The sequence below is a fragment of the Colossoma macropomum genome, unplaced genomic scaffold (assembly GCF_904425465.1).
Source record: "Colossoma macropomum unplaced genomic scaffold, Colossoma_macropomum, whole genome shotgun sequence".
Classification (NCBI taxonomy): Eukaryota; Metazoa; Chordata; class Actinopteri; order Characiformes; family Serrasalmidae; genus Colossoma; species Colossoma macropomum.
In genome coordinates, this window is record NW_023495267.1 from 3,533,873 (window position 1) to 3,559,556 (window position 25,684).

The 25,684-nt window shown below is 39.2% G+C and overlaps 2 protein-coding genes across 9 annotated transcripts in view; both read right to left on the reverse strand.

Moving 5' to 3' along the window:
• Nucleotides 1–13,195, reverse strand: part of mctp2a (multiple C2 domains, transmembrane 2a) — a 51,618-nt gene extending 38,423 nt beyond the window's left edge. The window contains exons 1-7 of the mRNA XM_036561744.1: nt 13,096–13,195; nt 8,293–9,250; nt 7,685–7,738; nt 5,649–5,721; nt 618–760; nt 463–539; nt 146–257 (exon numbers count right to left, since the gene is read on the reverse strand). Of these exons, the coding sequence (XP_036417637.1) occupies nt 146–257; nt 463–539; nt 618–760; nt 5,649–5,721; nt 7,685–7,738; nt 8,293–9,216 (1,383 nt within the window). The 5' untranslated portion in view covers nt 9,217–9,250; nt 13,096–13,195. The remainder of the gene's footprint in view (nt 1–145; nt 258–462; nt 540–617; nt 761–5,648; nt 5,722–7,684; nt 7,739–8,292; nt 9,251–13,095) is intronic.
• Nucleotides 13,196–15,705: 2,510 nt separating this feature from the next.
• The window catches only part of mef2aa (myocyte enhancer factor 2aa), a 123,793-nt gene continuing 113,814 nt past the window's right edge, over nt 15,706–25,684 (reverse strand). For 6 of the 8 annotated variants that reach the window (XM_036561638.1, XM_036561643.1, XM_036561646.1 and 3 more), the window contains 4 exons: nt 25,413–25,436; nt 22,739–22,865; nt 21,359–21,482; nt 15,706–19,784 (listed from right to left, as the gene is read on the reverse strand). In XM_036561638.1, coding sequence (XP_036417531.1) covers nt 19,442–19,784; nt 21,359–21,482; nt 22,739–22,865; nt 25,413–25,436 — 618 coding nt within the window. In that variant the 3' untranslated portion in view covers nt 15,706–19,441. The remainder of the gene's footprint in view (nt 19,785–21,358; nt 21,483–22,738; nt 22,866–25,412; nt 25,437–25,684) is intronic. The other 2 variants (XM_036561644.1, XM_036561645.1) reach the window with 1 other exon arrangement.

Consider the following 25,684-nt stretch of genomic DNA (forward strand, 5'->3'; position numbering starts at 1 on the left):
CAAAATCACTACTTATTACATGAATGTCTTTAGTTCAATATTAGTATTTAATATTAACATTACATTGTTTTTAAATATAAGATTCTCAGGTGCCTAAAACCTTTGCACAGTACTGTATGTTGTGTGTTTTGTATTCCGAGCGTACATTTCGTTTGGTGGGCCCCTCACAGACGGTTACACAGGCGTCTAAGATTATAACCCCCATGTCATCCTCTGGACTGCCAGCATCTTCTAAACGCAAGATCATCTCACATGTTCTGTAAAAAAAGGAGCAAATAGTACATACGATGAGTTACTCAAATGTCGCTACTGCAGTAGATGATGCCAGGAAATTCAACAGGATTTTATTCTAAGTAGTTCTGAACATTCTGAAATGCTCACATAATGTAAAGGACAGCTAATGTTAAAAAAGGTTTTAAAAAATACTTGATATAAAAATTACAAAATAGAAATGTGTTGTACTTGTCCAACTCCAGTTTATTAAGAACGACAGCACTCGAGCCCATGAAGTCATGTGATCTCAGGTCACGGTCATACACCTACAGCAAATTACAAATGATCAGAAAAGGTTCTAAAGATGGAATTTAATTATACATAAAGAAATACTGTTGTCACACCTTAACAAAAATGGTTTGCTCCAGGTCCCTGACGGTAAAGGAGAAGGACTCATTCCACAGAGGGTTCAAGTTCCTGTACATAACCTTGCTTTTGTATACCGTCTTGCCATCTAATTTGAATTTGACGTATGGGTCACTCGTACCTGTTGAAAAAGAGTTTGAGAAAAAGCAGCTGTCAACGTGTTTGTAATTACTAAAATCACATTTTCTCTGTAAAACTCAAGTATGACTTTACCATACAAAGCAGCTGGCAGGGTATAAAATACTTAAGTGCTGTGAAAAACAGATTAGCTTTAAAAAGAAAAAACAGCCATGTGGTCCTGTTAAAAAAATCTGTATGGCCCACCCAACCTGAAAACCACACACAGATACGTACTTGCACACATATGCACACTAGATACAGCAGCAGTGCCATTGTTCAAGGCCTGGGGGAGGAGGCTGTCACATCTCTTTCAGAAACAGAAGGATGCGAGCTGGTTAATTGTAAAAAGGACAGAAAAAAAATCTCTGGCCAGCATGAATCCCTCAGCACATTAAACCCCCCGAAACCAGGAGCAACTGGTGTTAATCTCCTAAAAGCCTGTTAAGACTTCGTCCTGCTATGGCCGGGTGAAGAAGAGAAGAGGGACAGTGTGTCTTTGTCTATGCTATGGCATGCAAGATTGGTGGTAAGAAAAGGAAGGGGGGGGGAGAAAAAAAAGAGAAACAAAAAACAAAATATGAGAGTAAAGAAAGGAGCCCATGGCTTCATTTGTATGGACGGATAAAGGGGGTGCTTGAGAAAAGCTGCGGGGAGCCTGGAATCACATGACAAAAGGCCCTGTGGGGACGGGCTGTCAGGCCTGTCAGAGCGTTCCTCTCCAAATGAACAGCTCCAGGAGGCAGCTCCGCCCTGCCAGCCGCTGACAAGCCTGCCTCAGGCAGCCTGACAGGAGGAGAGGGGCAGAAGCAGCCAGGGAAGAGCCGCAGTGTGACTGAAAACGGTGACGACGGAAATTAACGCGGGTGGGGTGTTGTGGTGGTTTGGGTAGGGGTGGGGGGGTGTGTAGACAAAAAAAAGGGAAGGAAGGTGTGTGTCTATAGGGGGTGGGCTTGTCGGACCATTTTTAGAGGACATAGCGGCAGTGTGTGTGGTGTCAGGCAGGCCGCGGGCTGGGCGTTAATTGTTAGGCAAATAGAGGCGAGGTGGGATGGGGGGAGTATTGTGCCTCGCTGTCAGAGAAAGTGAAGACTCAACTAGTGAAGAGATAGAGAGAGAGATCAGGGTTTAAATGGCAGCTACACCCCGTACCACCTCTACCTGCAGTTTTAATGAGAGCCGTCATGAGCAAGCTGCAACAGATTCACAGAGATTTCTGATATTTTTCTCTTTTGAAGTTTGAAACAAAGGGAGTTACATTGCCAGTCAAAAAAAATGGAAAAATCTATTTTCATAATAGGATAACCAGGTGTATTTCACGTGTGATTACAGTTCAATTCATATGTTTAGAAAGCTCAGCTGAATTAGTAAATTTCCATTTTAAAAATATACTGACATTACAAAACACATTTAGTAATTGTGCTCAGATGATCATAATGATGATTACTGGAAGTACACAGTGAAAAGTTTACATATCCCTGTATGTTGAGACTGTTAATACACACTCAAATACACTGGGAGCACTGTGATGATTAAGAATCTGCACCTGTGACTGTATTCAGTCTATGTGTATCAATGTGTTTTTATGGGGAAAGAAAAATAATTGTCAAAGAATCTGAGAGACAAAGTAATTCCACATTATAAAGTAGGAAAAGGTCATAAAAAGATGCGAATTAGACATTAAATTAGATATTCGAAGTCTGATAAAGAAGTGTGGGCTCTACACCAGGATCAGGCAGCCCAAGAAAGATTTCTGAGAGATGCAAAGAAAAACTTCTCTGAAACAAAGTGGTGTGGCTGTTAAGAATGTCCAGTAAGAAGATACTTAAACAGAAATGGGATGCAGGGTAGAGTTGCCAGAAAAAAGCCACTTTTGTGCCAACACCACAAAACAGTCTGTTTGCAATATGCCAAACAGCATCTAGAGAAACCAGACTTCTAAAATAAAGTAATTTGGTGGGAAGAGACAAAAATGGTACTTTATAGTCACAACCATAAATGTCATGTCTGGAGAGGAGTTAACAAGGCCCATGAAGAGAAAACACACCAACCTTACAATGAAGCATAGAGGTAGATCTCTGCTGCTTTGGGGGTGTGAGCTTCAGTGACATAGGAAATTTAGTCAAACTTGATGCCAAGATGAATGTAGTAGATTACTAGAACATCTATGCATCTAGGAAAAATGAATGCATCAGCCTAGAAAGCCAAGTTGACCCTGCAGTGGCTGCAGCAAAATAAAATGAAGGTTCTGAAGTGGCCCTCATAGTCCCTGGACCTCGATATCATTGAACAACTTTGAGGAGAACTCAAACGAGCAGTACATGCAAGGCAACCAAAAAATTTACAGAACCTGGAGGCTTTTTTTTGAAGAAAAGTGGGCATCTTTACCACTTGAGAAAATAAGCACTCTTCCACAACTATCACAAAAGGCTGTAGGCCTGTTCTGATGCTCCAGGTGACAACATACAATCTTAAGAACCAAGAATGCTAAACTTTTGACTGTATAATTTCAGTTAATACAATACATACAAATTTCTGTGATGACATCTGAGCACAATTACTAAATAAAATAAACTATTATAATTTTTAAATGATACAACAACTACAAATTCAGCCAGGGGTATGGAAACTTATGAAGATCTGTATTTGTGTCAAAAAAAAAACTGACAGCACGTGTCACAATAATATTTACAAGTGCAAAACTGTTTTCCTTAAAATAAACTTGTTTAGTCTTTCATATGTTAAGTTATTGCAAACAGACAAAGAATACTCATTTCATTTTGTAGCTATTCACATGTGCTATCCAATTTAAAAAAAAATTCACAATGAAGCCCAGAGAATATAAACCAAGGTTCACTAATCACTAATAATTTGTTGCCATGGATATATGGCAAAGTCATATTAATGTCTGTTATGGAATTTTTTGTTAATAGGAAAATAAAAAAGCATCATTTTGAATTAGTTCACATTTAAATATGTGTAACTAAAATAAAATATGACCAAATTAAAATGTTTTACAGCATATTTTGCTGTATTTTGCTGATATGCCAACTGTTTTTAAGTTAAATCAGATCATTTGAAAAGGCCAGCTGCTATTTATACTGTGAAAACTTTATGATCAGTGGATCAATGTAAATGATCCAAAATGATTTAAAAAATATATTGTTACATTAACTTACATTAAACGTTAAGAATGTTTTTCATACTGCATATTTTAAACAGTGGTCTAGTAAGTAGAGAGCTATAGACCTACTGATGACTAGGCCACAGTATGCTGTAATGAAGGGCTGCGGTGAAAGCCGAAGATGCTGTTTGATGTTACTACCAGCAGATGGTGATGTATTTCACTTTTGTCTATGACTATACAGTTCCTGTATTGTCTGAACAACAAACAAAAAAATTTCCTCTGAGCACATTTTAAATTCTGAGGAGCTTTTTTTACAAGACTCCATTCTGTAAGATCTAGTCTTCGTTTCATTGCCAATAATTGTTCTTTCTGCAAATGCTGAGGTGAGTCAAGTTATTACCAGATTCAACTGGCTGTGATGAATATGACTGAAATATTGTAATTATGAGAAATAATGAGGGGATGATCGTAATTAACAGCCTCTGGGCATACACCTGTGACACTCATCAGGAGAATTAGGTGCCCAATCAGCTCAGCAAGGCCTGCCAGATAAACTGGCACTGGATCTGAAGAATTGTGCTGGGCATCAAATTGGAATTGTGCTCGCTCCATTTGTGCCTAAGATTGTTGCAAACACTTTGCAAACTAAAGGCTCTTGTGAAGATTCCTGTGTGTCTATGCTTGAATAAGTGACAAGAAACTGTGAAAAACACTGGAAAAGCTTTCTCTCGCTGGCTACTTTACGCAGCAGCTTAGCCTGACTGTACTCACATTGACTCTAGGCTTTGTTTTACGCTTGGCTAGGCCATTTGCATTCACTGAGCTCAGAGGAAAGGGTCATTTGCTTCTTCACGCAAGTATGCCAAAATAGAAACAAAGTTTCAGTGTGTCGGCTCTAAAGCCACAGCATTTGATTACTAGGCTAAAAAAAACTTGTTTCTACCTAATGCGTAATTGTTTCTGCTAACACTAGCCAGTAAAGGAGTGGCCTTAAGTCAGCAGCACTGTTACATTCTGGTCAGACCACATGCCTCACTGTTGTCTCAGAACGGTGTCATCAGCCTATAGCAGCTGAGATAAAAAAAAATAATAATAATGCAAGGATTGTCATAGCAATGTTTTTTAATTGCACTGCTCATATACTGTCAAAGTCTTTGGCATCTGAGAAAATGATACGTAAAGTTATTTTCTAAGAAGAATGCATTAAGTCAATACATGGGTGAGGAATGCAGCATGGCAAGATATATTGCATGCGTTTAGTCTCATGTCTTGCAAGTCATGCACGCAAGACATATCAAAACATCTAAAAAAAAAAAGCATACAGGTGATTCAGTTCTTACCTGCAAATACATGTATGTACAGCATGTTAACCCCTTAAAACCCCAGGCATATTACATCCTAATGCTCATTAATCAAAGGCTACAATGGAAACAGTTATTCTAAAGCTACAGAACTGTGTAATTAAAGTGTGAACCTGCTGGTGGGTTCAGGCCACTTAAAGGGCCTATTAAAGGGGAATTCAACTCAGCCACCGTGCTTCCACAAAATTTCTGTTTCCTGTTATAAGGCAAAATAGTGCCCAAGGTTTTTTTTTGCATGCTCACACAAGAACACAACACAAGGGGGCAGAATATTATGAGTATTGGATGTGGCCGTAAGTCTGTAGATTGAATGATGAGAAGAAACAAAGTTTATGAACAAAGAAACATAAACCATACAGTCTTTATGTTATATTTTGAGAAGGCATAAACATGGAAGTGCTTACCAGAGCGGTCTCTGATCACCAGGTTCCTTCCTTCCTTTAAGTTGATGGTGAGGAGGTACTGGACATTCTGGGACTGACAATATAATAATCAAACATTGCTTAATATCATTATTATAATATTAAGTTCAATGTGTTGTCAGACAGTTTGAATATTGTGAATAGTTTGAATATAGCTTGATGTCAGTTTTTTATGGAAGCAGCAATGCATTTGTGGAACTGCACTATCACTGAATTATCACCACTAATAATGTGTTTAAGGTTAAATGGGACTGTTTTGGTTAACTTATGTACAATTAAATTCTGAAAGGCTGAATTCTATAACTTCAGGTTTCACAGTGTTGTGTATATTTATGGTTAAAATACTGATAACATAATAAATATGATATAAATATGTCAAAAGCAATAATGCAGCTCCACAACACCACCTTAGCCTCTAACCATGTTGTAAATCGACACAGCGCAGCAGTTTGTGAGTAGGTGTGAGCATACATTTAGACTGTACATGCTGTACTAAAAGTTCTGTACATTTAGAGTTTAAATGGTTAAGACCTTATTTTAGATGTTAGAAACATACGGTAGTATGCAAAAGTTTAAACACCCCTGGTCAAATTACATGTTTTGTTGAGTGAAAATAAGTTAATACATCACCCACAGAGGACACATTTAAATATGACATTTTTCTGCAGATTTTAGAGCACAGTTTGTAGTTATTTGCTGAGTTTAACATATTGGGAAAAAAATAATACATGAAATACAAAATGTTTCATAACTTTCGCACAGATCACATTTTATGTTTTATTTTTCCCCAATATGTTAAATTCAGCAAGTAAACGGTAAGTGTGCATTAAAATGTGCAGAAGTGTATTCTCTGTAGAGCAAGCGTGTCAGGTGAAAGTGTTGCAGAGATCAGCATTTACCCTCATCTAACGCTCTGAATGTAGTTCATGAAGGCCTTGCTAATTAGCCGAAGAACTGAATCAGCTATGTTTAATGAAGTCTGCAGTGTTTTGGCCTGCAAGGACTGGAGTCTGACATGTGCTGTAGAGTAGTGTTTCTTAGTCCTGGAGGCTCACTGCCTTGCACTTTTTAGTGTTTTCCCTGCTCTCAACACACCTAATCCAACTAATCAGCTTATTAACAGCCCATTATTGAGTAAAGCAGGAAAAGTACTAAAATGTGCAGAGCAGTGGGCCTCCAGGACCAGGGTTCAGAAACACTGCTGTAGAGAATGTGTTAACTTATTTTCACTTAGAAAATCAAGAAAACATGTATTTTTTGCATAAGTGTGTGTTAAATTAGAGCAATAATAAGAGATAACTGAAATGTGGAGTACATCATTTGCCCAGAAGTATGCAGATTTCCCTTCTAATTAGGTATTTCATATATTTTATAGTGCACACACTGCTGACACAGGCATTCAGCTGTGCACAAATAATCTCCATAGAAAACTCTGTAGTGGCCGTATATAAGCCTAACTTCAACATGCCCATTGTGGCTGGAGGGGTATAAGCTCCCCAGCATTTGGCTGAGGAGTAGTGAAACTGCATTCTCTGGAATGATGACGCACCATCCAACCTTGATTTTAGAAGAAACATTGAAAGAGCAGGTGTCTACAAACATTTGGACACAGTGTATAATCCTATACATTAATTTGCTTCAGAGGTTAAAGTTCATGACACAATCTATGAATTTTCACCTTTGATCATTTTCATTTATAAACAAGCAGACTGACAGCATTTGGAGTTTGTGCTATTTAATAAAATTATATATAAAATTAAAATATATAAATTAAAAGACAGAATTGACCACTTTTCCCTCTGCTTTAAAGGGTTAAACAGATAAAGAGTTTACACCTGTGGCAAGGGGCCATCAGTTTCTGCTGTGTGAAGAGCACTTATGAATCAACTTTCTGCTTTTCAAATCATCAAATCATCAGTGTGATCATATGAACAATGCTAATCCTAGTGCACCACTGTGAGGCTGTAATATAAGATATAATACTTAATACATTAGAGGGTGGACTGTATATTACTCACCTTATTTTCTCCTCCAGAGACAATGGTGTCAAAGTCACTGCTCTCACTTATAACCTGACACAGCAAAGATTGGGTTGACATGAATAGTAGTGGTGAACAACAGTGGTTTCTAATATGAGATCTACACTGAGGTGTCAGTTTATTAAGTGTACCTACACTGTTTGGCCATTCATCAGGTACACCTATTGTATAGGTGAACACATACAATTGTTGACTGTAGCCTTCACCAGTAGTCAGTTTATGACCACAGGACCACTGTTGGCTATATATTTTGACTGTACTCAAACCAGCAGTGACACTGAGGTGTTTAAAAATCTCAGCAACACCGTTATGCCCGATATACTTGTACCAGTGCAACACACGCTACTTTGCCTCTACTGTTTCAACACTGCTATGCTGAGAATGGTCCATCATCCAAATAGTATCTGAAAAACAGTGACCATGTGGTGGTCTCTTCCCAGTAATGGACCAGGTGGCTGACGAACTGTGCCCCGCAATAGGCTGGACTGAAGTCAAGTATATTTATGTACTTGATAAAATGGCCATTGAGTGTAGGTAAAAGGTAGTTGTACCTAATCTGCTAGCTCAGTATATATTATGCTACTAACGTCATCCAGGTCCTCAGCTGATCCGGTAATGCACATTTCTGTGGATCCTGGTGTAATAAAGTCTGTTGTGAGCTCCTGACCCCAAATTACAGAGCGATCCTCAGATGGTGTGCTGCAAGCAGACTCATTGTCTGGGTCTTCTAGGTACCATCTAGTTCTTCTGCCCCCTTCTTCTGTTCTCTTATCAGGCCTATTGTTGGTGATGGCCATAACAGCTGGTTTCTGTGGTGCTGAAAGGACATCAGATGCAGAATGCATATTTGAGGCTGGTATGTCTGGGAAAGTAAACTGGTCCACAACCTTAGTTGCAGATGGTGTGGATGAGGCAGTAAGTTGGTCTGGGAGCTTGGCTGCATATGGTGGGGATGAGGCAATAAGTTGGTTGGGGAGCTTGGCTGCATATGGTGGGCATGAGGCAATAAGTTGGTTGGGGAGCTTGGCTGCATATGGTGGGGATGAGGCAGTAAGTTGGTCAAGGTGCTTGGCTGCAGATGCTGTGGATGAGACAGTGGGTTGGTCAGTTGCTGAGTCTGGAGAAGTGGGTTGGTCCAGGGACTGGTGTAAAGATGCTGTGTCAGAAGCACTGTGCTGGTCTACAGACTTGGTTGAGGATGATATGTCTAGGAACAGGTCTTTAGACCTGGCTGAAAATGGTCCATCTGTGACAGCGAGGTTATCAGAGTAAGCCAAGCTGGAGGTTTCACTCTCTGTTTCATCTTGGTCAATGAAGGAGGCGGAGTCAGAGTCTGGAGACTCGACAACATTGTTTAGCATAGGTGGCACGGACTGACCACATCTCAGGTCAGGTACTGAGATACTCCTTCTGTATTTTAGAGGAGTCTTCTTGGCCTTCTTTCCTATTTTCACATTAAACAGCTTGGTTCTATCTCGCAGTTTGGTAAAAACATTCTTCTTCGGTTCCATTCCGACAGCAGAGAAGTCTTTCTTTCTTCGATTTCTTAATGAAGACAAAAAGACAAGCTCAAACGCAGGCACAGTTAGTTCAGTTATATCAGAGAAGTGAGGTACAAACAAATCATATCACCTAACATAGTGTCATTGTCATAGAAAAACCTCATACCCCTGTAACAGTAACTTTATAGAGGGAGGATAACTTTAAATTTAAAGGAATGGTTTGACAAAAAATCTATTTTACACACTCTAACACTGATGTGTTAAATAACAACAAACCTACATCTGTTACCCATTTCTAAGAGACTTTATCTGGTGTTTCAAAACATTTTGTGTTAAAGTAACACAAAATGTGTTGCCCTTAACTGAACACACCATTGTGTCTGGTTAAGGACAGAATGTGATGTGTTCAAAAAAATGGTCCAGCGAATAATCCAGCAGTTTAAGAGTAACATTTCTCAATAAGTGTTTGCAAGGATTTTGGGTATTTCACCCTCTACAGTACATAACATCCAATGACGTCTGGAGAAATCTCTATGCATAAATGGTATGGGGGTGTATTACTGCCCATGGAATGGGTAACTTGCATATGTGTGATGGGACCATTAACACTGAAAGATAAATACATTTTGGAGCAATACATGCTGCTTTTGCGATGTCTTTCTCAGGGACACCATGGTTATTTCAACATGACAAAGGCAAGGTACATTGTGCACGAGTTACGAGTTAGCATGGCTATGTAATCAGAGAATGTGGGTGTTAGACTGGCCTCCCTGCAGTCCAGACTTATTTCCCTATGAAAATGCGCCAAATTATGAAACTTAAAAAACCACAACAACAGCCCTGTATTGTTGCGCAGCTGAAGATTTGTATAATGGAAGAATGGCAAAAAATATCAGCTTTAAAAACTAAATCATTTGTTTTTTTCAGTCCCCAAATGACTATTAAGTGTTGTACACATTTTAAATATGAGATCTTTTGATATGACAGCAATGGTATGCTGATAGATCACATCATTTCTTTTCCAAGGTACTACTTCACAATGGTAAAAGCCTCTGACAGGGAAGTGTGACTGGGCAAAACGCTGTAGTGTCACTGCTGAGGATATTTCATGTATGAGCAAATGCCTCATCAGAGCCACAGTTAAACAGGTTAAATGATTAAATGACTAAAATGCATTTATAAGCACTTAGTAACACCCATTTAGCTTTGCTGTGTGTCAAAACTGTTCAGTACATGAAATAATTCATTACCAAATCTGGCACCTGATTACATCAAATATATCCTGTCATATCACATTTTAGTTTGCGATAGCCAATGTTGATGTCTGCTGTAGACTTGCAAATACCTACGTGTTCTTCCTGCTTTCACTCTGAGGAATGATGAAAATGTAACATAAGGGACATCTCCATTGCTTTTATCACTTGGTGGAGGTAAACAGGCCACACTGGTTGTGTTACTGTCTGTGGGCCTGACAGAGTCAAAGCATTCTTGCAGTGAGTGTACTAGAAAGGCCTACACCTTTGTCTTGCATTAAGGTGGTACCAAAACAGGGATGGGCAGTAAAAACATAAGAAGTGCCAGCAAGGGAAAGCAATTTTAACAGTTCACTAAGTTCTATAAATAATCATATGATTGATGAAAGTATAAGAAATTCTGTTTTTTGCCCCACATCAGCTTACATAAGCCAGTCATGTGATCCTAATGTGTCAGGGACATGGTTAAAGTGTCAAATGCAACATGTGCAGCAATATGTGCTGTGTATATATCACGTTTCTGAGTGTGGAGTTTCTGACAAAAAGCTCTTCACACTTTTTCTTCTGTGGTGGGACTGTGACTGTGGGCTCAGAACTTGTCTTACTAGTCAGTGTAGGTTGTTTTACATTAAGGCTAAGCTTTTTATGACAACATTTAATCAGATGTATGCAGAGTATGAAGTGCTTTTCAAATGAATATTGAATATTAATGTCTGCATTACTCACTTGGATTCACAGGCAGCCCATATAAGTAACCTATTAAGTGAGTGTTTTTCCACAAAGTAAAACTATCAACTTTGTTGAATTTAGAAAGCGTTCAAATGAGGATTCATAATTTAATCACTGTTTAATCATATCTACAGAAAGTTGCCTAATGATGCAGACAGTGGTGTAATCCTGAGTAAAAAAGGGGGTATAAAAGTTGTCTGTATCTGTGTCTAATGTTTTTAGATAATGAAATTGTGAAACTGAAATATTGAAACATAATTATTAATTAGTTATACTTACAGGTTTACTGTAAGTATAACTTTTCAACACTGATTTAGTATTGCAGTGACAGTGAGTCAGAGACCCTCACTCACATAAACAACTTCTGTGTTATTTGGCTCTTTTTCTTTTAAAATGTTATTTTTTAAGTATTTTTTTAGTAATAACCCAGATAGCAAGAGGATAGCGGCCCACTGGCTTTCTGCTCAGTATCTTTCGGGCAGCCCACTGGTGGTTAAGCAAGAGTGTTAGACAAAATGCCACTTTTAGTTGCTCATTTTCCACGCACAGTCCAATTTACTTATTTTCCTTCACTTCTTTCTTTAGTCATCCCTTGTAAATTAGTTTAGTAAATAATTTTAACAGCAATATCATAAATAAAGCTGGTTATACAGCTGTAACCAATCTAACACAGTGTCAGCAACATTTTAAACAACATCATTTTACATTAGACCTAGTCATTAATTTTTTCTTCTCTGAGTAGTTTGTAATATTATCTTAGCTTATTTTCCACAAGAAAAGGCTTTGTGCATTTAAAAACTGTTTGAGGAGATTAAAAACTAGTCAAACCTATTGCAGGACAATAATCTTTGTGGTCCAAGGGTGGACCAGCAGTGGCAAACAGTCAGCTGGGTGCCAACTTTATCAAGTCAACAGACCAATATATGCTTGTTGTCTGTGAACATATAGGCAAAACTTTTTTTAGTAAAACATAAAATACTACTATACCACACAGTATACCTGGTCCACCTAATTACTGCCTTGATTGGCTGAAAGAGGTGTGTTAGGGTTGTGCTGGAGGTGAAAGATACAGGAAGGTAGATCTCCAGGAGGAGGGTTGGTGCCCACTGATGTATAGTGTAATATGTGGTTTGAGACGCAGTCATAGTGTCACGTTATAAAAAGAAAAAGAAACACGTCCTCTAACATTCAGTTTTCTCTGCAACCCAAATCTAACACATAAGAGATAATAGAGCAAAAAACAGGCGGTGGGACACGGACATTTAGAGGTCACCAGTGTAAATAACTTCTTTTGCCTGAGTACAGGGATAGCAGCAGTGAGCGCTGTATGTAAAAACAGACGCTATTTCAGTTTCTCCATGTTAGCTTGTAACGTGCGAAGCAAACAAGTTGCTAGCTGACGCTGTTTTTGGCCCTCGCGTTATAACGTTACTCTGGCCCCCAAAAGACGAAAAGTTTGGGCTACTCTAGACCGTCACAAAAGTAACGTAAAGTCATACATTTTCCGTGTATTTAGTTGTCTGAAAAGCGGGGAAACCCGCACATAGCTGCGTGAAATAATCCAAAGAGCGTTAACCTGAATATCTTAAGTTCGTGTGGAAACTGAGGAGCTTTTGGTGCCTTCAGGCTTCAACCTCAAGGCTGTCGCAAAAGAAGTGCCACACTGAGTAAAAGTACTAAAGTGTTAAACAAACCGAGGGCTGTCAATATCTACAACTTTTCGGATACTGCTTTGACTTTTAACTTGAGTTTTCTAACCTAAGCTAAACTGCCTAGGTTAAGTGCTTTGTGAAATACCCACCTCTAAACCACCTGTCGACAGGTGAACGCATCTGACCTTCCTCTGAAACCCATTAGCCTTAATGATATATAATAATAACTATAATAATATGTGAGTAGGTCTTACCTATTCCCAGGTAAAAGCACTAACTGATGGGACTCCTTATGTCAGACATGAGAGACAAACGCGCTCCCTGTTCTCCTGCTTCAGCTTGTCTCAAGTGTTCTCTGCCTCATTTAGCCGGTTTGTTTTGTGTGTGAGGGGCGTGGCTTCTGCACGTCATCCAGAACTACAGCGTGGATGACTTTTCAACTCTGTGTTTGGTTGAAGATTAATGCTAAAGTTGGAATACACATCAAACAAACTCTCATTTAAGACTTTAGTTAGGTCAATTCATTACCTGAGAATTAAACAAAATATTCTGTGTACTTATAAGTATTTAGTTCAGTATGAACAGGCCACTTATTCACTTCACATTCACTTGTAAAACCAACCTGTAAAGATATCCAAGTCAAAGGAGTAATGAGGTGCAGTAAGATGTGCATTAGGAATCATGTCTCCCTCTGCTGGTTGTATACTTCAACTGCAGGTACCTGTAAGAACAGCCAACTAGAGCGTGGTTTTCGAGTCAGGGACCCTCTGTTCTGCATATAGTTTCCACACCTGATCCAGCTTATCGGCTAATTAACCCTCGAAGAGCTGGAGCAGATGCGCTGGGGGCAGAGAATACCTGAAACCCACTTGGCTAGACAAACATAACAGCCAATAACGATCTTAACGTAGCTAACGGGCTGTCATGCTCCTTAACATAAGATACGTTGTATCGCAACATACATCGAGTTGTGATACACTTGTTTTGTCACCATTTGTTTGGCATCATTAGTTACAGGTTGTTTCTGCCTCCACAGTTCATGAACAATCTGTCCTCAACCTGCAGGCAAGTAGTATTAAGAACATGTTCTCTGTGAAGCCTGAGTCAAAGACAGAAAAAACAGAACTGCAGTGAGAGTCGTTTCTGCTTCTATCAGCAGTTTTGTTAGGCTCTATTCTTATATTTGTAAGATAGTTTTGGTCTGAAAAGAAACTGCTATATTTGGAAAGTAAGAGGTATGATCAACTGCAAAGCAGTACAATAGAACAGAATCTAATAAATTAGCGACTTAATGTGAATAACTACAGTAGAACTGAGTGAAAAGTAGATTCGTTTTCTCACAAATATACAAAACTTTACTTGTAACTAGTCATGGTCCACCTCCGGATTAATCTCGAGTAGATGGGCAGTGTACCATACTGACAGGAACTTATTTAGCTAGCATTAGCTTTCAGCATATTAGCTGTGATGATTGTCACATTTTACATAAAAGCTTTGTCCAGTTTTCAGTAGCCCCGCAGCTTTTATCTCACTATAGCAAAAAAATAAAAAGAAGATGAAAATGGCAAGATTGGAGAAACAATACTTAGCTGACCTAATTTGAACACAGGTGCTCAGCTATTCGCTAGGAATACGTTATTAGCAATTTTCACATATGGTGAGTGGATTGTAGATTTTTTTTCTTCTGTTTTGGAACAAGGCAGTGTTGCGTCTGTGTGTTTTAATTACATATGTATATAACCTAATACCTTTTATACCCTTGTAACATTTCTACTCTGTGAATCAAATTAGTTGACCAACTACCTCAGAAGTCCACCTCTCCAATCTGCTGCCCACATCTGATCCTGGATCTGATCCAGTCAACTTCATGTAGTATGTATGGAGTCGTGGTACTTTTCATCAACTTTTAAATGAATACTGTGGTTTCTGGAATACATGCTGTTTAGAAAGGAAGTCAAAGCAGCTTATGTGTATGTAATAAGTATGTATGTGTTACAAGTTTGACAGTGTATTGTCATCTTTGAACAGTTAGCATGTATGTAGTATGAAACTGGTGAAATGCAGACCAGTCAAGTGATAAACAATTACGAGCAGACAGCGTGGGATGCAGGTTTCTTTCAAACAAAAACTGTTTCCTTGTAGATAAAGAAGTGAAACATTGTGCAATAGACCGTGATATTATCTTCTTCTGCAAAGTTATTTGCCCATTAAGCCAGGTTATGTTTGTCATCACTGGCTTTGGTTCATTTTTTTCAAGTTACATGATCAGCTTTGTGGATTTGAGCACACTTTTGGTTGAGATGATCAAATTAGATTCTTTCAGCCAGGTGCTCTGATGCCACCAGGTGTTCAGCTTTACAGCAAGTTTCACCTTTTCCTCAAAGGAAGTTTTTTGATGCTATCTAATGCTGGCACATTAAACAGGTCTGGCTGTTCCTGCTTTTGGTTTCTAGAATGTGTTAAACATCACATTTCCTTTGTAGAAACTTCCAAGATTGCTTTTATTGGTGTTAGTATTAAAGGTATTTGTAAATATATACCACTTTAGGTTCATTCATCACACATCTAAAGTAAATAGGAATATTTACAAGATCAGGCGTAATTGCTTGTGACTCATGTCCAACAAGTGGTCTCCCTGGTTTCCCTGCTAATATGTGTTTTCAGGCATGGCACCAACAGCTAACCTCGTGAATTTTAGATGTTATGTGTCCAGCCAAAATCCAGTAGTCTTCACTCATTTTTGTACAGCGTCATCATTATTGAGGTGTTTCATGAGATGCTGTAAATTGTAAATGGTTCCTTAGACAAACCAGTTGGACTGTAAGTTTCTCAGTGCAGCAAGAGGAAGGCAAGTAGAGTTAGCATTTGAGGGTACATTGAGGTTTTTAATAAAGCGGACAGTTTCTAATATTCGGGACTTCACAGGTGGACAAAGTCTGCTCAGTTTCAGAGAGCTGTTCACTTCAGTTTGTACAGAATAAGCAAGAGAACCTATGTTACACAGTAAAAGCCAATATCTTTACTTATGTGAATGCAGAATACAAATTTGTACAACAATCTCTAGCATAATATCTTAGTCATTCAATAAAAAGTTCACTAGAATATTTATTGTATAATGAAGATAAAACAACACATTCAAGGGAAATATAATGCAGATTAACTTAAAGTTTTTTTTCTCTTGACTTTCTTTTTTTTTCTTTTATCTGAAACATTTAATTTCATTCATGGCAACAAAGTCCAGCTTGTGCCGCCAAACGGTTTGAGCACTCAAACCGCAAACAGCTTCTTGAAGTGAACTAGGAACTACAAACAATTACCAAATACATAGTTCTGTTTTTAGAAAAGCCATAAAGCAAAGCAGTGTACTCTTGCACAGCAAAGTGAAGAAAAGTTCTCTACAAAGAATCGTTTTTCTTCCCTAAACCCTTCATTTCACATTCAGTACATTTTGTGGATGTCATAAGCGACGCTCGGATCAAAACGAGTGACTCCCTCCCTTTAGATTTACTAAGTATTTATTGGGTGTGTTCGCTGGGGGCTGATCGACAAGAGGTGACTATGGCCAAACTTTGATGATAAGCTTTTTTTTTCTTTTTTTTTCATTGGGGATGAAATTGATGTTGATGAGAAATTTCAAGCTCGATTTAGAACACCAACTACTCTTTGGAATAAGGCTCTAACTGTGCACAAGAGAGAAACTCTAGAAATTCCCTGATTTCTAATCATGAGCTAGTGTGTGTGTGTGTGTGCATGTCTGTGTGTGTGTGCATTGTGTGTTTGTGTGTGCATTGCAGTTTGAGTGCCCTGCATGTGATTACTCCACCCTGCAGCGCACTGCAATAGCATTATTGCATTATTGCTTGTCTACCCTGAAAGGCGTTGATTGTGATTATACATTTGTGATGGACATCATAAAAATATGGATTTCTAATGAACTTCTGAACTTCTCCTTTCAGTCACACTTGTTCATACATTGAGTGATTGAGACTTGGAGGCAGTAGCTAGCGAAAGCTAGAAAGCAAAGGGCTTATATTAAGGTGATTCAGAGTCAAAATGGCTTTCTGTTGTACTTACAGTGGAGCCAATACAAACGTGGGCCTACTTTAGATGCAAGCACTTAAGGGTTTGCGGTTAACAGTCATTTTCTCAACAGGCTCAAATACAGAGCATGTTGTTTGTATGCTAGGCAACATTATAAATGGGCATGGGACTATATCCTATCCAATGTATGATTTTTAAATTCTTTTTTTCCCCCTCAGTGGTCCTATCAGTGTGGACGCTGTGGTGTGGAGCCTTCTCAGTGCTGGGCTGTGTGTTGCTTAAGAGACTGCATAGATCAACAGGTGCTTATTGCCAGCTGCTATGGTGCCTGTGAGGGCAGGGAGGTATCTAAAATGCAATGAGAACACCCAAAGAGAGGAGGCTGGGAAATAGATAGCAAATGTAAAGAGAGGGAGCCTCTTTTTTATATTTTTTTCCCCCTGACGATGAACCCAACCATACGAACGACGTGTGCAATCCAGCAGAGAGATGGGTTTGCATTGTCTAGCGTTTGAGCTGTCTTTTTGCTGCTGAATTCCCCTGACACTCTGCCACCTCGAGGAGTGCGGAGAGGGCAGTGAGGCGTGAGCCGGACGCTGCTGCTGCTGTTGCGGACGAAAGAAGAAGCGCAGACGTAGAGCCTCGGCATGGTGGAAGGGTGTATATATGCAGAACGGAGAGCCAACACGCACACACATACGACGGTACACCCCCGTCATGGTATCCAGCACTAACAGAGCTATCGGATGCCTCAGAAATCGGATATTTCCTCCGAGTCGATTCACCAAACAAAAATGGGAAAGAAAACAGGTGTGTTCTGTACATAGTATGTATGTATAAGGTTTCAACAGGGTTATAATATTTACAGTACATGGGTAATAATGTGGAGCATTAAGTGCCTTTGAAGAGGGGTTTGATTGAAAGGAGGGTGTGAGTGTTAATCCAATTCTAAAAAATGAAGCCCAATTAAAAAAAAATCTCCACAACTTGTTTCTGAGGAGAAACAAGATTGGGGTTTGAATGGATAAAGCCTGAAATGGGTCCTTGGTCTTTAGGCAGTGTGTTCAGCAGCTGTTGGCTCAACCCCTCCCATGATGGGTACAGAAAAGAAAAAAGAAAAAAAAAATGCTTTCCTTAATGTGACAATTTACCTTTTGCTAAAAAAAAGAAAAAAAAGAGACAGTGGGATTTCAAACTTACAGCACTGTTGTTACAATTTCTTGAGGACAGACATTCACCATCATTAAAGGGAAAACGACCCAAAAAAAGGAAATAAAATGACCTTCTTTCAAATTAAAACACTTTGATTATTATTAGCAATAATAAGTCAGATTTGAAGAAAGTACAGTATAGTTAACAAAATAGTAAATATTAACCAGTGAATACTCTACTTAATAAGGATCTCGCCTTGTAAACCTGGCAGTAATCCACAAAAATATACTTTTTTTTTCTTCAATCTGGTGAAGGTACAATACATACGTACTTACACCGAAGGTGATATATATTAAAGTTGCTATATACATAACAAAAGAAAAAAAAAGTTTGGCTCAAATCTTTAATTTACAAACAGAACAGCAAGTGTTCATGGCTTTAGATATTGTTTCAAGATCTGGTTTGCATGTGTATATATTTTTTTTCATAGTTTGTAACGAAGTACAATATGACAGAACTGGGATGAAATGGATAGTTAGAGAGAAATGAGGATTTCCAAACCTACAACAAAACAGGAATCAACATACAGGCTTTGGCTTATTTTACCATTGAATTGTTTGAGCTGCATTAAATTGAGGACTCCTGTCTCCAGTTCCACTGGGCTAACCTTTACCTTATTTTACTATCTTAAAAAATTGTGTATCAGTAATACACTGTACATTTCATGGTTTGTGTCTGAACAAGAAAATAACACTAAAGTTTTAGTGAATTGTCTTTCCTATGACAACAGCTACTATCCTAATAATTTTTGAAGAGATGTGATCTCATTTTAGACATGTACTTCCCTTTGTAAACCAAAAGCTTTTACATGGTCACTCTTGAATAAGTTAACATGTGACTTTTACTTTCTAAGTGTTTGTGAAGTCAAGAGGCCAGTGGGCAAGAGCCTTCTGAAAGAAAGCAGGCCCTTAAACTTGCTCTGGTTGTTTTAAACCTGCAAATTCAACAGCAAAAACAGCTACTACAAGTGCCAGACCGGACCAGTGACTACAATAACCTAAAACATCTCAATTCACGTCTTTTTTTTTCCTTAAACATTGAACTCTCGCAAAATCCGCAATGCATCAAGTACCTGATAACGCCTGTTCTGAGTAATCAAAGCAGTCCGAGTAAACGACTCATTCTCTCTCTCTCCCTGCTTAGTTGCACCACTTAATTTCGATATGTCAGGACATCTTTAAATTTCCTTCAGCACCCCACCTCCTTCCGAAACAAACAAAAAAATGAAGTTAAATAATAATAGAATAATAACAATGAGGACCCTCCCTGCTCTGGCCTCTCGCTCTCTCGCCCTGTGTGGCCTGTCTGCCGGGTGGCTGACCGGAGCTCGGGCCGCACGGGCTATTTTTATGTGACCCAGGTGTCCATGCGCATGCGCTTGACAGAGGGACTTTGGCGCTCCTCGCCTCCAGGGGCGGGAGGCCTTCCCAGGCCAAGCGGGGGCGAGTGGAAGTCGGGCCGGTGGTCTTCACGGTCGCTGCCGTCGTATGAAGAGCAGGAGGAGCTGAGGCTGTCCACGGGCGAGCGGCCCATGTCCGGCCGGCCGGCAGGTGGTTGAGGCTGCTGCTGAGGGGGGAAGCCTGATGGGGTGACGCGCTCACGAGGTGGTGAGATGGGCTCCGATTTGACGTTGATATTGTGGCTGGTGTTGATGGAGAGGGTGGAGCCCTGAGGTACGTGACCACCACCCCTGAGCAGAAAGAAGAGAAACATTATATACTTATTATTCACACAGGAAAGGTTTTGTGGACATACTGCATGCCTGTGAAGTAATGTTACACTTGTAATGTTTATGACAGATTGATATGGGTTTACACCAAGATTTCTCCGGATTCTTTGAATCTTTTGATGATATGCACCATAAAGGGTGAAATACCTAAAATCCTTTCAATTACTTGTTGAGGAACATTGTTCCAAAACTGATGGATTATTCTTTGATTCTCTGTTTTTTGGCAAAGTGGTAAGCCTTGAACCATCTTTGCTAATAAAAGACTATAAAAGGATTTGTTTTATACTCAATCCTGATTTAGTCCATGGTTTAGGATATTTTTTAACAGTTCCTAGCCTTAAATTACCCAAAGTTTTTTCAAACATGTTGCAAGCATCAATTTCAGAATGAGCATATATTTTAAAAACAATGAGGTTGATAGAGTAAACATTAAGGTAGGCCAATCAATATTATCAACTTCATTTGGGCTGCAGAGAACAGAAGTGCATGCCTGCTTAGAATATAACCTGGGATAACTTCTGCAGTTCATTTTATAGTATAGATAGAAGCCACCATAGTTTTACCTTTGAACATGCAATTTGTAAGAAGTTATTGACATGATAATTAGAGACTAAAATCACAGATCTCGTCATTTTAATCTAATCATATTCAAATGACTTAAATTTTTGTTACAAATTATGTTTAAATATAGCAGTAACTCTAGACCTTAATAGGTGTTTTCACACATATCTTGTTAAGTGCGGACCAATCAAACTTTTCCTTTGTTTGGTCTATTTTGTCCACCCATACACAGGTGTGCACCAAACTATAGTGCTGTGCCAAAATCATGAGTCTTGGGCCGCTTCAAAGTAAAACCTGGTTCGGTCCCTGCTGGAGGGAGGGCATTTTTCACAGTGGTCCATATCAAACAAGGAAATTCAATAATGGCAGGCGAGCACTAAAATAATAGTGCTACATTTGATTTTGTCACGAGGACCACGAGGCCAGGCGTTCTAAAAGGTAGGATTACACATTTTATCAAAGATATATGTGAAGGATAGATCTGGATTTTAGTCATTAGAATAAAAAATAATTTGCAATAATTTTGGCACCAATGAGGCAACTGTAAAGTAACAGTATCCACTCCAAATTCCTGACCAATCAAAGAACACTATAATTATACATAATTTAATTTTATATATATTATATATAGTTTGGTGCACTTAAATTGTTGCAAAATAAAATCAACCAAACCAAATGGAAATGATACAAAGTCACAAAAACTGGTGCTTTAGCAAACAAACTAGGTGTGAAAACAGCCTAAAGGTTAAGTACTGCAAGACAAAAACAGAGATACACATGCACGTAAACACTTAGACTTCAGAGAGAGAACAGTGTATGCACACGCATGTACACTTTTAAATGAGATCATGGTGTGAATTGTGTGCAGCTACTTTAGTTGTGAGTGTGAGTGTGTGACCTTATGCCAGCTTGTAGGCATGTGTGTGTATCGTGTTCCTGCATGTGCGTAAGCGTGTATTGTCTGAGTTACTCACACCAGCGAGCTGAGAGCTGCCTGGCCCAGTTGATGCTGTTGCCATGCCGACATGGAGCCCAGTGAGAGCCCTGGAGAACCGAAGCCTTGCAGAGAGGAGAGCTCAGCGCTGCTCAGGGAATATTCTGGAACAACAACAACAACGGGCTGCCAGTGAGCGCCACTAACACCTCCACACCTCAGGAGAACAGCAGGTTGTGGGAAATGACCATGTACGCGTGTGTTAGAGCGTGTGTTGTACTCGAAGTGTTAGTTCATGTATATTTGATAGATTCCAGGCAAATTTTTCAGTAAGCGATGAATTAAGGATGAGCCCAAATGTCAGTGTGTAAAACATGTGTCTGTGTGGCGGATGAGCATTTGCATGTGTTTGTGTTTGGTTTTGTACATTTTTAGTGCAAAAATGCTTTTTCTTTGTGGGAAAACAGGGCTAACATTCAATGTAAAGACCAACAAAATGCTCCTGACTTTGTAAAGAGCTTTTTACAGAAGTTGTTTCATTTGTTTGAAAAAGAAACGGCAGAGCCTTTACATTTTGCTTACTGAGGTTAAGGTTAGGGTTAAGTTTAGGGTTTGGCTTAGAACAAAATTCATATTACATCTAGGTAATTACAGGTAATTATAGGTATACACATATACCTATATACTGTACCATGCAAAAGTCAGAGACCCTTTGTTCTTATTCCAGCTTCTGTTCTTTTCAGCAGACTTGGTTTCTGTTCTTCAAAGAAATCCACAGGTGTTTTTCCCGTATTCTAGTACACCTCCCAAATCCCATCTTAGAGGTTGGTTGCATTTTCTGCTTCTCACATTCCAAGTAATCTCAATTACAAATGTAGACTGTTCAGTCCATAAAACCTCACTCCACATCTCAGGGGTCCAGTATCTATGTTCTACTGCAAAGATTTTTACGGTACTGGCTTCTGGACGGCTACACATCCTTTCAGACCTATAGTGTTGTTGTCTTCTCACAGTGGAATTATGATCAGAGACACCTGTGAATTTATTTCAGAGGGGGTTGATTTTCTCCTCTCTCTCAAAGATGAAATACTGTTTATCTGGTGGTGTTAGTTTTGGTGGTCTACCAGGTCTTGCACGGCTGTTAGTTACACTATTTTCTCTGTACATTTGAATACGTTTTTGAACTCCAAATTTGGAAACTTGTGTTTTTTCATGCTATTTTTCCCTTCCTAATGCAAGTGAATTATCTTGTCTCCCCAGAATTGTCCCCTGCAGAATGAATAACGTGTACTTAATGAGAGTTTTGCACAGTACTGTATGTATGGACATATGCATAACTCTACATCCTAAAACTGCTTAAAAACAACCCCCTGTGAGTGTGTGTGTGTTTGTGTGTGTGTGTGTGGTGTTTTCAACTCACCAGTGTTGTAGGCAGTAGGCATGCCTGAGTAGACCAGGCCTTGTGGTGGTAGACTCGGGGTGGTGACGGAAACCACGGGGGTGGCCAGAGGCTGAGTGGACTGGGAACTGCTTATTCTCTGGGTATTCTGCACACAGCACACCATAGCCAGATACAGTTAATGACATTAAGACACTTCTGTGTGTGTGTCTTCTGTCAGGCTCACACACACTGCTGCACTTTAGATAGAACAGGCCGGCTACATGCATCAGTGCATTTCAGTAGCATACCTGTTTTAAAATGAGTACTTGCATTGGCCATAATGCCCTAACTCTCTGTTCTCCATTAAGATTAAAATGTCTTCTTTATTGCTGTTTGGTGCTTGCACAGACCTGCGTCTAGACTAGATTTTTTTTACCATTATTATGTCATAGAGTGGATTTACTCCACTGAAACCCTATGCAGTGCTGTATACATATGAGTAGTTAACACATCCTATGTAGCAAAAACTTTAGGCCAATTTTGAAGTGGTTGCACTTCTACTTTTTAACCACAGTGGGGAGCTGTAGCTTCATGACAAGATTTATACTGATTTTATTGCTTTGAACAACATTGTTTACCAGCTGGCTTGTATTCAAAAGCACAAGAGAAGATCAAAGTGGTACAAATTAGGAGTTTGATCACAGAAGTGTTGTGATGTGGAGATATCATAAGGGGATACACTGGGATGTGACCATGGCCTGTTGATGGAGAAGCCCTGTGCTAAACAAGGTTCAGTGGCAGAGGGAGATGAGCTCTCACTGGCTTATGTTCAGGCTAACTACTGGATATCACCCACACAATATCACTATCAGGGTAGTTTATTCTCAGTACTAATGGTCCAAGCAGCCACACATTGGTAAACATGAAAGTCGTCCTCAGTAAGCACTTTCAACATGACTTTTTACTATGAAGATTCAAATTATTAGAAAACGTAGGACAGATTCCCTTAAAGGTGAACCTCAGAATACCTTGAAATTTCCCCAGGTATAGTGTCAAAACACAACACTTGTCCAGTATGTTTAAGGTAATGCAGTGACTTGTTGTGAATACATCTCAGTGTGGTGACAAGCATGCAGTGCAAGCATCCAGTCACTCTCGGCATGTGTTCATGCAAAGTGCACACACACAAAACACACAGTGGTTCTGCAACAGCAACTCAAACTAAACACTCCTTACAGTGGAATAAGGTCTGTAGTTTGCTTTAGCTGTGATGTTGAACTGCCGACAGAAACACATTTTCGCATAAAACTATTTTTTTTTAAAAAAGTGAACAACAGCTGTACTATTACAAACGCCATGAGCTGGATTCTTAAGCCTGTGTCTTATGAAAGAAAATCTTCTTAAATCTGCTTTTTTTCTGAACTGCATACTTGAGGAAAAAATTTTCTTCATTTCATTCTTAACATTTCTCTTAAAAACAATTGTACAAACAAGTGGTTTTCCTTAAAAAAAAAAAAGGATCTTAAATATTTTCTTAACCTTATGACAGTCTCACACTTGTATTAGGCTATAAGAACTGACAAGTTAAACCTCTTAAATTGTAACATCTAATAAGTTTCACAAAGTAGAATTCTTTCTGGTAATCTGTAAAATGTAACAGTATATTGAAAGTCTACATCACACATAGCCTATAGCCTACATTCAAAAACAAGGATGATATTCTTAAGAGAATAATTGATTTTTTAAGAGAATATTTGAGAACTTTGAGAAGCTTTTTACAAGAATTCCATTTAACTTCTTAGTATTTGTCTTAAAGACTTTATCCTTCATAGTTTTTTTTCTTATCAAAGGTTTTGTGTATCCCACCCCAGAAAGGTATATTCCACTTTAAAACCCATTATTCAACATTATGTCCATATGAAAGCTATAGTGGGATGTTGCTCCACAATTGACAAATGCTTTTGTTTGAAATGAGTTGGTGAATATGCATATTAAAGGCCTATGGGCGACTGCGAAGGAGCCAATGACATCTTTTCGTGGCTGAATTAGTTCATATCTTGCTATCGTTTTGCATAAACCTGAATTCTTCTCGGAGCAAAAACAAAGTCTAGTCATTTCATTTCTCGCTGTGGTTGGCCTCTCCCCTGAACAACATGACCTCATCCTGGCCTCTGCTCTATCTCACTATGACGTCATCCCGAATGAAGTAAGCAGACGCTAGAAAAGGAAGAAACTCTAAGAGGGACAAAAACTTGGACAGCTTCACGTAAATGTTGAAAATTATTGATGACTGGAGTGTCGGGGGATTTCTTTTTCTCTCCCTCTCCTTTTGAGTGCTCACACCCTCTCTCTCTCTCTCTCTCTCTCTCTCTCTCTCTCTCTCTCTCTCACTCACACACACACACACACACTTGCAAACTGGAGGAACTGAGACAGGCCGTCCAGACCTTAACCTACGCCAGACTAGAAAGCATGCAGTGTGAGTTCAACAAACCAAGTTCAAACCAGACTTCCTCTGCACACTTTATGCACTCGTTAACTCATCCAGAACTCAGCTCAGCCAAGCTTAGCCGGCCTCCAGCTCAAGCAAGTGCACCCGTGTTAATCGTGTGTTTTTTTTTTCCTGTGCTAACTTGTGGCTTTGCTAGCTTAAACAGTGAGGGTTGAAAACATTTTCGGTCATTCTCTGGTCCAGGCAAGCAGTGCAACTCACCAACTCCATCTCCTCCTCCTCCGACTGTTCCCAACAGAAAAAGAACAGAGGATGGTATCAGTATGGAGCCTGCGCGGTACACCTACGCTTTGCATCGTGACTTACTGTAGAAGGCATGGTCCAGCTATTAGGGATGGGCAGATCGAGTGGTATCAATACTTCCGATCCTGATGTTGCCTTCTGAAAATTGATTTTTTAATTTACATTGCAATATATGTATTGATGTTTTCTTTCAGCAGTAATCTGAATAGAAACAGTACTGTGCAGAAGTC